This window comes from Acartia tonsa, chromosome 12, assembly GCF_053477335.1.
Source record: "Acartia tonsa isolate MP-2025a chromosome 12, ASM5347733v1, whole genome shotgun sequence".
NCBI lineage: Eukaryota > Metazoa > Arthropoda > Copepoda > Calanoida > Acartiidae > Acartia > Acartia tonsa.
The window spans coordinates 27668273-27680941 of record NC_137271.1 but is presented as its reverse complement, the minus strand read 5'-3'; the positions used below and the strand labels follow the sequence as shown (position 1 = coordinate 27680941).

The 12669-nt window shown below is 26.1% G+C and overlaps 2 protein-coding genes across 2 annotated transcripts in view; one reads left to right on the top strand and one right to left on the bottom strand.

Moving 5' to 3' along the window:
* Positions 1-12669, bottom strand: part of LOC145333457 (uncharacterized) — a 202496-nt gene that overhangs the window by 41502 nt on the left and 148325 nt on the right. The window lies entirely within an intron of this gene.
* On the top strand, positions 135-11776 carry LOC145334152 (uncharacterized). The gene is made up of 6 exons (XM_080179459.1): positions 135-246; positions 9570-9642; positions 11088-11149; positions 11209-11246; positions 11307-11368; positions 11649-11776. Exons 1-6 carry the CDS (start codon positions 204-206, stop codon positions 11749-11751), a joined length of 381 nt encoding a protein of 126 aa, XP_080035585.1. The 5' UTR covers positions 135-203; the 3' UTR covers positions 11752-11776.

Below are 12669 nucleotides of genomic sequence, written 5' to 3'. Positions count from 1 at the left end.
ATGCAAACAATATAGGGCACTAAAAATTTTCATTTGTATGTTGTGATAGTTATTTTTTTCTGTTAATAGAATGCGTGTGTAGAAAAATGTGCCAAACTTTTTCTCTTTTTCTCTGTAACGGAAAGAATTTCTTCAGTAACATCTAATATGGATACTTAGACAGAAGAAAAATCTCATAAAATGTATATTTAAATAATCATAAAATGCTTCGCTATTTGCAATATTTTTTGATAATATTCATTCCAGGTTTGTTAAAAAATTTTAGTTTAAAATTTTGCTTTGCTTTAAAAGTTTGACAAAATATTGACAACATTTAAAAACTTTAATAAAGTAAAACTAAGAATAAAATTTTAGAATAATTTTTATTTCTTGGTTTTAAAAAACGTTTTTTAACTTTTCTAACGTATTTGTTAAAGCTTAATCATTAGAGTTTAAAAAAATAGATTTTTAAAAAAAATTACTCCATAAAATTAAATTAATTTAATTTTTAAAGTAAATTTAATACAATAATAATTTAAATATTTTTATTTCCTCAATTTTTTTTTTAAACGTTTTAAAGTTTGGATCAAGTCAAGCTGAGTGTGCCAATAGCAACAAGTAAAACAGAGCATGCCAATATTCCCCCTAGTCAAGTAGAGTATGCCAATATTCCCCCAAGTAAAGCAAAGTATGCCAAACAAAGCAGCATGACAAAAAAATTTTAAAAAATGAATTTAACATATTTTCCGATTTATATTATAATAATTCAGCCTTCAAATTTATGTACGTAAAATATAGAAACTAGCAGTGCGTCCCTAGCATCTAGGAGGGAGTATTCCAAGGAGTAGAAAATTATCTTTAAACCATTAAAATTTCAAAAAAAATTTCTCACTTATCGATGTAATGTTATGGTTCTTCTTTTAATGAAGCTTCTTATTGGTCCTTTAAAATACCATGATTTTGTTGCAATATTTTTCTTTTTAAAACTTAAATGTAAAGTAGATTTTCAGCTCTCTCCTTCCCCCAAATGCCCCTAAAGACATCGAAGGGGGAGGAAGGGGAGGCAAGGGTGGAACCGCTAGTACATCATATATATGCATAAATTATTTCAAAATTTTAGAAAAAGCATATCTTGATAAGTAAAGCAGAGTATGCTAATATTACGCCAAGTAAAGCAGAGTGTGCCAATATTCCCCCCAGTCAAGTAGAGTATGCCAATATTCCCCCAAGTCAAGTAGCGTGTGCTAAAACTGGCTATTGGCATACTCAGCTTGACTTGATCCTAAAGATTTTCTTTGAATTAAAAAAAAAAATTTATAGTAAATAATTTTATATGTAGATTTTTTTATAAATAATTTGGTACACCAACAAACGTCCTAATGCGACAAACCTCCTAAACGACAAACCTTTTAAACGAAAAACGTCCTAGTCCGACAAACGTCCTAAAAATTTTCAAAAAAAATTAAATAAAAAAAAATCTTTTAAATTTAAGGACAAAATTCTCTATTCGTAAGAATACTTTTCAATAAACAAGGATGACAATTGACTATAAAACATCATTTGCGATCGAACCGATTTTTAGCAGGTTTTTGGCTATTTTTATATTTTTCACATTTTTCTCCATATCTTCAGTGTTTATGGTCCGATTTTCAAAATTTTTCAGTTACAGTTTTAAAAATTAAATTTCTTGTCGTTTAAAAAAACAATAATGAAAGCCAGACTGTCTTTTAAGCAGGTTTTAGGCTTTTTTAAATATTTTTCACATTTTTCTCCATATCTTCAGTGTATGGTCCGATTTTCAAAATTTTTTCAGTTATAGATATCAAAATATAATTTACCGTCTTTTAAAAAAGACAACCATGACGGCCAGACTGCCTTTTTTGCAGATTTTATGCTGTTTTTTTTATAATTTTCTCCATATTTTTAGTGTTATAGTCCGAATTTCAAAGTTTTTTAAGTTGTAGATATCAAAATTAAATTTCTTGTCTTTAAAGGAAATAACCATGACGGCCAGACTTTCTTTTTGGCAGGTTTTAGGCTATTATAAATATATTTAACACTTTTTTCCATATCTTCAGTGTATATGGTCCAATTTTCCAAATTTTTAAGGATTTAAAAATTAAATTTTTTGTCGTTTTAAGAAAACAATAATAGCAGTCAGACTGCCTTTTATCAGGTTTTTGGGTATTTTTATATGTTTTACATATTTCCTAAGATCTTTGTTTATTTTGATCCAATTTTCGAATTTTTATAAGATATCAGTATCAAAATAATTTTTCCCATTGTTATGAGCATTTTTAATATAATTTACTTTGACCATTGTCATCATACAAAATAAAACAAGGTTTTATATTTATTTTATCCAATAAATCTATTCTTGATTTTAGTAAAAACTTTTTTAATCTACCTGTACGTATTCCTATCTACGATTTTTGTGCTTCGCTACTTATGGATGTTGTCATCTTTGTTTTAAAAACTTTACCCATAGGCAAAATTTTAAAAATCTTTCCTACAGTTTTTCCAAAGTCTGTGTTGGCTATCAAACGGAATGTTTTTAAATCCAATACAACTGTGCATTACAAAGATTACATTTTTTAGATAATATACATTGCTTCTTATCTTAGAACATTTTTAAATCAAATTTTTAAAATATATTTTTAAAATAAGGACGTTTTACTTAAGAGATTTTGCATTAGGACGTTTGTCGTTTAGGAAATTTGTCGCATCAGGACGTTTGTCGGTGTACCATTTTAGTTTAAAATTCTATTCAAATTCTGCAAACCTTTTACTAACTACTTTAACTAAAGTTTTTTTTAAGCGAAGCTTTTCTATAATTAGGGTCGGTCCGTCCGTACGTCCGTCCGTCCGTAACGGATAGCTTTTTTTGTTAATTTAGGCATGTTAGAATTGTCTCATCGATTAAAAATTTTTTATGGTGATTCCTTTAGCAGTTAGGTACGATTTAGAAAGCGTAGCAACTCTAAAATCATTATTAAAATTTCCATACGTCCATTTTAAACATGTTGATTATTTTACTTTTTTACTATCAAATTTTTATGTGGCTTTATCAAAAAGTAACTGTGGTAGAAAAAGAAATGTTGTTTTAGATCACTACATGTTTCAGTTTATTGGATAACATGAAAATTTAAGTAATAATATATTCATTATTAATTGCAAAGCTACTCTTTTTCAATGTCCGTTCATCTTTAATATATTTTTATGGTTTTTGGCTATTTTTAAGAGCAAAAACGCCCCAAATTCAAAGGGTTAGACAACTTATAGATCTATAAGAATAAGAAAAAGGCCAATAAATAAACTTTTTGTAGCTTAAAATTTGTAGTAAAACGTTTGAATATACCAACCAATTAAAAAAACATTTTCTAGAAATGTAAGCAACAAAACATAAAAAAAAATTGAATTTATTGGTTTTTTTTCATCAAAAAGTTATAAAAAATCTGGATTCATGCAGTTTATGGTAAAATATTGCTGGTAACGAATGCTTCCTGTTTCCTAGCAATGTTAGAAGATTCCTGAATCTAGCATAACAAGAAATATTTCCAATGTTTAACTTTCCTGGTTGCTGGCAATTTATGCATATTCCTGGCCACTGCCATGTTTAAAACATTCCTGTTGAAAAGCAATATTTCCCTTTTAAATTCACATTTCCCTTTTATTACACTTACCCCACAATTAGAGGTTGATAAGATTTAGACAACTTAAAAGTGGTTTGTCATGTTTGTCTGATGTAGTGGGGGGGTGGGAGGGTAGTGGTGTTTCTCTATACTAATTAAAGGAGTTAGGAAAAGGTATAAATATTGCTCCTTTTTGCAAAATTTCATGGTAAATTAAAAATTTTAAACTGATCAAATGTAAATAATGAATTAGAGAGAAAGAGGGTAGAACTGAAACAAATATCATTAAAATTCCTTATTTCTGATTTTTATAAACAGTTTATACAATGTTTACGAAGATGTAAAAAGTAACAATATAAAAGTACTTTAAGGTTCATGGGTCATGTGAAGGTTTTAAATTATTTGGTTTATCCTCCTAAGATAAACCGCCACTAGAAAAAAATATTATAATTTTTTGGTTTGTTGGTTAGCAAGATCCCTCTGTGTACAAAGACAGTCGAACACATACAAATGGACACCCTGTTACTTATAAATAAGTATAAAACTCATTATGTTATAGTAACTTTTCCTAAATATTTTAATTTAAATTAAAATCCTTCGCTACTTTATATTGTAGATTATAGCAATTGCGCCCCTAGCATCATAAGGCTCCGTTTATAAATTAATAGGATCTTGTGAAGCTTCTCTAAAATGTAGAACTCAATCGAATCAGTGGTTAGTGGGATCTTAATTGAAAAACAACAAATATTGCTATATTGTCAACCTTGATTGCTTGAGTTTACAAAGCACTAAAAGAAAGGAAGATAATTTGAATTTAAAACACTCGCCAAAAGTGTCAGAGATTTAGAACATAATTTTGCGTTTTAAATTTAAAAATGGGTAACCAATTAGCTTTTTTGTCAAAAGTTACTTTATATTAACACCAATTAAAACCCCGTATTTTATAAGACGAAATAAAGATGCCATTTAAATTTTAGCGCGTGTTATTTGAATTCAAAACTCTTGCGCTACAGCTGTCTACAGTATTAAGTGGAATAAGTTTTAAGGTAAAGTTATGAAATTTTGGCGCCAATTTAGTCATATGCGTGTAAAGGTATATTGATTTAAATTAAAAAGTCTAAAAAGGGAGGGAATAGAATAGTTTGAAATAAAAATCTCCCGCCATAATCTAATTAGTTCCATGGTTTTATGGTCTGTACGTCACAGTTGCGTCCTTCTTTTTGTCGATTTAGGCTAAAATTGTTGGTTTTATCCTCTTCGAATTTTTTTTCAATTTTAATCCGCGCCTTCACCTAAAAAAAACAAATAAACAATAAAACCTGGCCGCAGCACTTTTTTAAAATAAGTTAGTTTAAGTTATAGGGGCTAGTGTTAAGTTTTGGCATTCTATAGGCGTTCAAGTTCGTTGGTTTTACTGTTTGATTTCAGAACTTCACTTAGAAATAAAATAATTTATTAATATGATTAAATTACGAATTTATCTCCCCCACTTTTTTATATATCAAAAAAAAAGCTCGCCTAAATTTTGGCGCGAAAGTGGATATTAAGATAAAATAGTTAGATTTATAGGTGAAGATACAACTCTCTTATATCCTTTCCATACCTCTATTAATAAAATAATTGAAGCAACTGTCCCTCATTAATTATTGCTGTTTACCCCCTAAGAAAATGTGATAAGGGGTATGGGGATAAAAACTCCTGTAAGCCAGAAATCTTCTTTAATTGCTGGTAACTTGGAAAATTTGCGGATTGCCAGCTAACTGGAACCTAGGATTTAGGGGAATATGCGTGCTGCTGTATCCAGAAATCTTGTAATATTGCCAGGAACCAGGAAGCATTCGTTATTAGCAATATTTTACCATAAACTGCAGTAGATCCCAAATTCTTTTATTTATTAGGAAACAAAAATATAAAACTTTGAGTAAAATAAACATTTATATTTTTCAAAGCAGAAACAGCTAGTCACTTGAAACTACTCCATAATTTATAATGTCATTTTAAAAAAAATATTTTCTAAAAGAAAACATTTTTTAAAGTCGTAGCTTTTCTACAATTAGTTTTGTTCATGCATTAAGCAGTTTTCCAACAAATTTACCACAATTTTGCTTCGACTTTTATACTTTTATATTCTGATTATTTAGTTCAGACATTAAACAAATTTTACGTTGTTTTATTCCTGTTAAAGGTGTATTTAGGATGTTATCTAATAAGACCTTAATTTAGTAGCTTTGATGAAAATTTCTGTAAGATAATTTTTTTAATAGCATAAATTAATGTTTTTTTTATGTCAAAAATACAGATTAACTACTACATTACTTTTTAGCACTTTAATTTTTTTAATAAATGCTTTTTTATGTCAGAACTAAAAATTAGATTCTTTTTTTATGCTAAATAAAAAGGTGGATGAAAAAAGTCCCTATAAACTGCTATTTATTATCAAAAGGGCTCTATAATTTTGTTTTAACACCAATGTCCTGGAAAGGAAACAGGTTTTTTTACATTCGTCTCGCAAAACCTATGTAGCTATGACTGAGAGACAATGACTGTTCAGTACATGACTTTTATTAAATCACAGCTGATTATTTTTGTGAATTGTTTCAAAATTTACTTTTATACCCAATTTTTCATATTAAAGTAAATACAGCTGAACCTAAGGACTGTGTAATCATTAATAACAAAATCTTTAAGAATTAATTAAATAATACAAGATTTTAAGTCTAGAAATAAAATTAGGAGTATTTAAAGTTAGTTTTTGAATTGATGTCTAAACAGCTTTTGAAATTATCTTTTAAAAAAATATTTCATGTTCCTGTTGCATGCCTCATAACATATTATATTTTAAAAAGACCTCCCTGTTGCTTTAGAAACAGCAAAAGATTTGTTCCAATTTTTATATGAAATATTAACAAGTTTTCCTGTTTAATATTAGTTTCTGGCTGATTTGATGTTTTAACATCAAAACTATATCTGCTTGGGGTATAACAGATGTCTATAACCACAGTTGCCATGTTAAAAGTTCTATAATACTATATATACAAGGCTACAATTGAAAATACAACCAGTGCACACTGGTCTGAAATCGCAGTTTTGGGTCAACAATTCGTTTTCAGCCGTCTCTTGGCCGATTTTAATGCCCAATACAGCAAATTGGGGGTTTTAGGGGTCAGGGAGTCCATTTATGAGAAAAAAAATACATGACCTCAAAGGTCAAAGACCGTTAAAATGACCTTTAAAGTCTAATTTTTGCTGTTCCCGAGGTTTTATTGGACATTTAGGGCGGGAAGGAAGAAGACTCTGAAATACTTTTTTGTAGACAATTGCATTGGCTAAATATCATGTGAAGTAAAAATTTTTGTAAGTATAACCAGTTTTTCACTAGCTGCAAATTTCAAATTTGCGCGATTTTTTTAATATCTTGATCATTTTATCTATATTGTCTTGATTTAATCCATTTAAAAATCATTTTAATCAATTGTTATTCCTGCAGTAAAGGCTATAGCGCGCCAATGAATGCGTTTGTTAATCGTTTATGTTTTGAATTTGTGTATGTATTCTCGGTTATTACTATGTATTGTATAACCTCAGTCTAAGTACACACACACACACACAAGTACTCGCATAGCGTAGCAGACAGACTTACGAAGACACATAAAGAGTAGGCTGAAAGAATAATATCAATTATATGAATATAAAACAATAAAATTGACATTTAGAAATTTATTTTAACTTATCTACATGAAATATAACAGATTTTTATACTATTTAGCTATTTCGTATGTTTTCATTTTGTTTCTCAGATATTACTCCGCAAAAATAGATCCTTCCCCCCTCTACGCATTCGGAATAATTTTAAATCATAACATCGATGAAATTTAATCGATCTAATAGTTTTTAAGATATTGCACAAAGCGAACAAAATCGGATGCCATATTTATCGTGAAATATGAAGTCAATTACAATATCAACGAATTCTCTTTAATAAACATGCGAAAAGCTCAGAGAGTACTCAATAAGAAAATTTTGCCAAACTTACCTTAATCTTAAAAACTAAGAAAAAAAACCACATTTTTGCATTTTGTACCATTTTTTGTGTTATAAATAATTTTTGAACTTATATAGGACTTATTTTAGTTGGACAATTTCCAACATGCGGATATTTGATTTTATCAGATTTAAGCAAGTATAGCCAATTTAACAATGTCAATAATACGTTCTTAGATTTTAGAGTTCTGCAGCTTTGGCCCCAAATTATTTCAAAAAACATATTATCAACAGGGGTTGATATTTAAAATATAGGTGGCCCAGGATGTCTTTGAAGGCTGGCAGGTCAACTTTTGTCTAAATTGATGGGTAGGAAAAATTGAATTGTTGACCCCTCCGGACCAGTGTGCAGTGTTTTGTTTAAAAGAGCCTGCATGAAGTTAATCTAGCTAAAGTGTATTCTTAAAAAAAATTGACGCACTAATCGCTTAGTAGGGCAAATTTGTTTACGTAATAAATCCTCCAAAATCACATAAAAAAATTTGGTGAATTTTTCACGAAAACAATTTTGCCCTACTAAGCTATTAGTGGGGCAAATTTTTTTTAAGAATCCACCTCTGGTCTTGATTAAGTCTCTGAACTTTGTACACACTGGATGTCTTTACTATTAATTAAATGTCATTGTTGGAACTATGGTAGACACTTTTGTTTTTTGAAGCAATAGAGTTTCAAGTGGTTCAAACTGTCAAAAAGTCAAAACAAACTATTCATAGGTAAACTTACAGAATTGTTTATAGATACATATTTACATTCTAAGCTAGATGGATTTGTATTGAAACATTGTGTTTTTATGACTCATGAATGTGAGAGCAGCTAAATGAAATGACATAAAAGCACTTGGCTTGTAGCTTTAAAAAAAAATTAGTAGCTTATGCCTAGAGTAAATGTGAATGCTGGTAACATGATCATTAGACTGGCCAAAAAAAACATGATTTTTTAAATCTATACCATATTAATTTACAGTTACCTTAAGGTTGTTATTGGTTCAAATGTAGACCTTGAAATTTCAATCTTAAGCTTTTTTATTAAAAACTTCATATTTTTATAATTTTAACAAGAAATAATTAAAGAACTGCCAACCTAAAATAATGTAACAAGAGTTCAAATATAAAGCAATTATAAATAGTAGGCAGAACCGCCATTCCTGCCAAATAATTCCGAGACAATTTACTAAACAAAAATTAAATAAAGGTAAAAAAATATGTAATATACTTATTCTCATATTTAACTTTTCAAAAAAGCGAACTAATAAAAAAATTAATATTGCAAAAAATAATTTGATTGTTTTTTATAAAACCAGGAATAAAGAGTAAGGCTTATCTTTAATTGTTTTTCTTCAATGATTTTGCAGTATTAAATTATAATAATTATACAAAAATAAATTTTTATACTTTCTTTCTTCCTATGTTTCTTTCTGGTGATTCTTATATTTTTTTTCAATTTTTGTAAACAAACAGACAGAAAATTTGATGTTTTGTTTTTCCTATCTAGGACACTTTGGAAAATTTTTTATTTTTATTTTATTGATTAAACAAAATAAAAAATCAGCTATTATGGGTTGGTTTTTAGATTTTTTTTTGATAAAAATTAGTAACAACGATAATTCTGTTTATACACAAAAGAATTTTTTCCTTAATTGAAAATTTTTACTAAAAATGGTACCTTCTGCGAAAAAATAGTTGTTTTATAGATTTTATTGAAAAATGAAATTCAGGTTTTTACACTAAGATAGTTAAAACTATGTTTAAATTTAGGTTATGACACAAAATTTAAATCACCTTTAAAAGCATTGTGTAGTATTTATATTTCAAAAAAAAAGCTTTTAAAATCAAGACCTTAAAAAAGAATTTGAAGAGTAAAAACACTAAAATTGACTTGTTTAAAAAAATACATTGTTATTAAATTATAATTTTTTAGTCCATGGAATACGTTGCATTGAGTGTAACACGGAAGTTGATGTTTTTTGTCAAACAAAGGCTTCTCCGGCAAAGTAATTGTTTTTTAATAACTTTTTTAATTTGTTTTATTATAATATTTATTTTGACTGCACTTTGTTTATTTTAAAGTTTTTAAATGTAATAAATTTGTATTTTTTTGAGTAGAAATTGTAAATTTTATCTTTTTTTAAAAAAAAAAACTTTTAAAAACTTTTGACATTAAACAACAATTATTGTCAATTAAAGAAATTAATTTTATAAATTGTATTTGTCTTTAAATTTAAACTTATGACATAATTTTTTGTAATAAAAAAAATAAGAGAAATTTTTGTTGAGTATTCCATTTTTTGCACTAAAACTAATACTTTGATACACAAAAATGATCATATATGTAAAATCGTACATTCTGTTATTTTGTTCAAAACTCTTAACAAAATAAATATCTTAGATTTATAGTTTTTTTTACCTATATTTTGTCAGCCTATAATAAATTTTAAAACAATTTAAAGGTCTAAAAAATATAACCTCTTAAAAATTTTATTTGTAACTCGTATATTTGCAATTTTTTAAGTAGCAAGAGTCGGTATTGGGTTATCAATATAAAGTTTTTTTGTCATAGAATAAAATAAATAAAAGAACAAAAAAATTATGGATGAGGAATTAAAAAATTTAGAAATTTTTTTATTGGATTTTTTAAAAAAAAATTTTATTAAAAAGTATCAAGAATGTCAATATTTATAGAAATAAATAAATAACAATATGTAATTATGACACAAAATTACTCCTAATATTTTTATACATAAAGGTATTTTATCAAATGTACATTTATTTAACATTGGCTACTTAATAGACTGACACTAAATATTGGGAAAAAAAAATTTTAAAATGATAAATTGCTTAAATTTTACTACTTTTTTAGCTTAAAAACAGACATAACTAAAATAATTAGCTGTATATCTTTAAAAGGTGACTAGAAAATTTCTTTTAGAATGACTGACAGACGGATTGACTAGCGGACAGACAAAGTAAATTATAGAATATCTATATCTCATGGCTAAAAAATTTAAAATCTTGTGATTTTTAGAATCTAAAAAATAAACACAAATTTTAGCCTAAACAAATATTTATATAATACACTAGTTATATAAAATATTCTTTTTATATATAAATATATGCAAAACACACTATAAAACTAAAAATTTGAATATACGATCATTATATTGTAAAAATGTTGATTTTTCTTATATTTACTTATACAATTTTTTTTTTCAAAAATGCAGGTGATTTGAAACTTTTTTGCTATCCATGCAAAAAAAAATTTTCTAAGTGATATTGTGCAAAACTTGTATTTCAATTGTGTGTTTTCTTGCTTGTATCTTTTTAAGAATTAGCTAAATTTAGGAAGTTTTTTAGGATTTTTTTATTATAATAAATTCACAATTTATAAAAAAATTCTTTTGTAAATATTAACATCACAAAAAAAAACTTTTAAATTTAGTGAATGCAATAAAGAAGCCAAATTTTGCCTTGTTTTGACAGAATTTAATGTTACAAAAACAGGTAAAAAAATAATTTTTAATAAAAATAAAAAAATTTTGTTTAAAATTTATTCTTTTTAGAAGAAACGAGAGTTTTTGTAGCAAAAGCTTGCATACAGGTTTGTGAAAATATTTAAAAATAAAATTAATAAAATTTGTTTTAACTTTTTATTTTTAAGGAGTTTACTGGAAACATATGTACTTTAGGTCAAAAAAATAATTCATCACTAAAGATATGCAGGTATTTTTGATCAACTTTTAGTAATAATTTTATAAAATGTTAATTAAACGTACAAACAAATTAATCAAAATTAAAATTTTTATTTTAAATTTATTCAAAGTATTACAAAAAAAGTTAGATTGACTTAAATTTAATACTTTTAAAAAAGCCTAAATTTTAAAGTCTATTTTAAACAACAAAAAAGCAACAAATATTTTATTTAAAATTTGTCAGTAAAGTAGAAATTTGTAAAAGTTAACATTTTTTTTATATGTCAAGTTTATTTCTTTTTTTAATTTAGATATTTTTGTGAAAAAGATGGATGTAATAGATCTGCAGAAAAAAATGTTATAAGTTATTCGATAATATTTTTTTTCATATTTTTAAACTCAATAAATCTATGATTACTAAAACAATAATCTATTTTAATGTGACAATGTTTTTTTTTCAATTGTTTTTTTTTAATTTTTGTTGCTTATGAATTTGTTTTTATATAAAGCATTTAGCTTTTGTTTAATTTAGGAATTGTTTTAAAAAGTTTTTGTAGTAAAATATGCCTTTTTTCTGTCTAATGGTAGAAAATCTTATATTAAAATCTAGTTTTAACATCAGGTTTTAAGTAATTTTTATTGTTTAAAACAATTTTTAAGCGTTTTTACTATAAAAACAAAAAAGTTAAAAGGGGTATTTTAAATTCTTCTAAATTTTTATGATTGTTGAGCTATACTGGCAAACGGAAGTAAGCAAAACTGCCTACTTTAGAGAAAAAAGGAAAGTTAGGGTAGTAGAGGGGTTATTTATACTGTAAAGAAGTTAAGGCAACATTTTTTCTGCTAAATTTTTAGCAAACATCACAAATAGTTATAATAAAATTTACTAATATAGTTTGGTATTCAATGTGAAAAAAAAACATAATTTAAAAAAAAAATTCCTAAATTTTATCAATTTAAGTGTTTTATAGTAAAACCAGAATAAATAGACATTCTATGTGTTTTATAAGTGAGATAAAGCTAGTTATAGGTTCATAATATTAAAAATTACATAAAAAAAAACATTTTCGTAAAAAATTATTGATCTAATTTGTAATAAATATCTAATTAACTGGTTGTAAGAAGATAATAGATAAAAAACGAATATTTTTGTTAAAAAATTTGGCTTACATAACAGAGACAAAACATATTTTCTAAAAGAATTGAGACATATTTTGTGTGAGAAAGCAATTTATGTATTATTAAGACATAATACAATTAAGAAGGGTCAAAACATTAAATTCAGAAGGCAATAACATTTTAAATTCCAAGATTTTTTGTCCTTTTTATAGC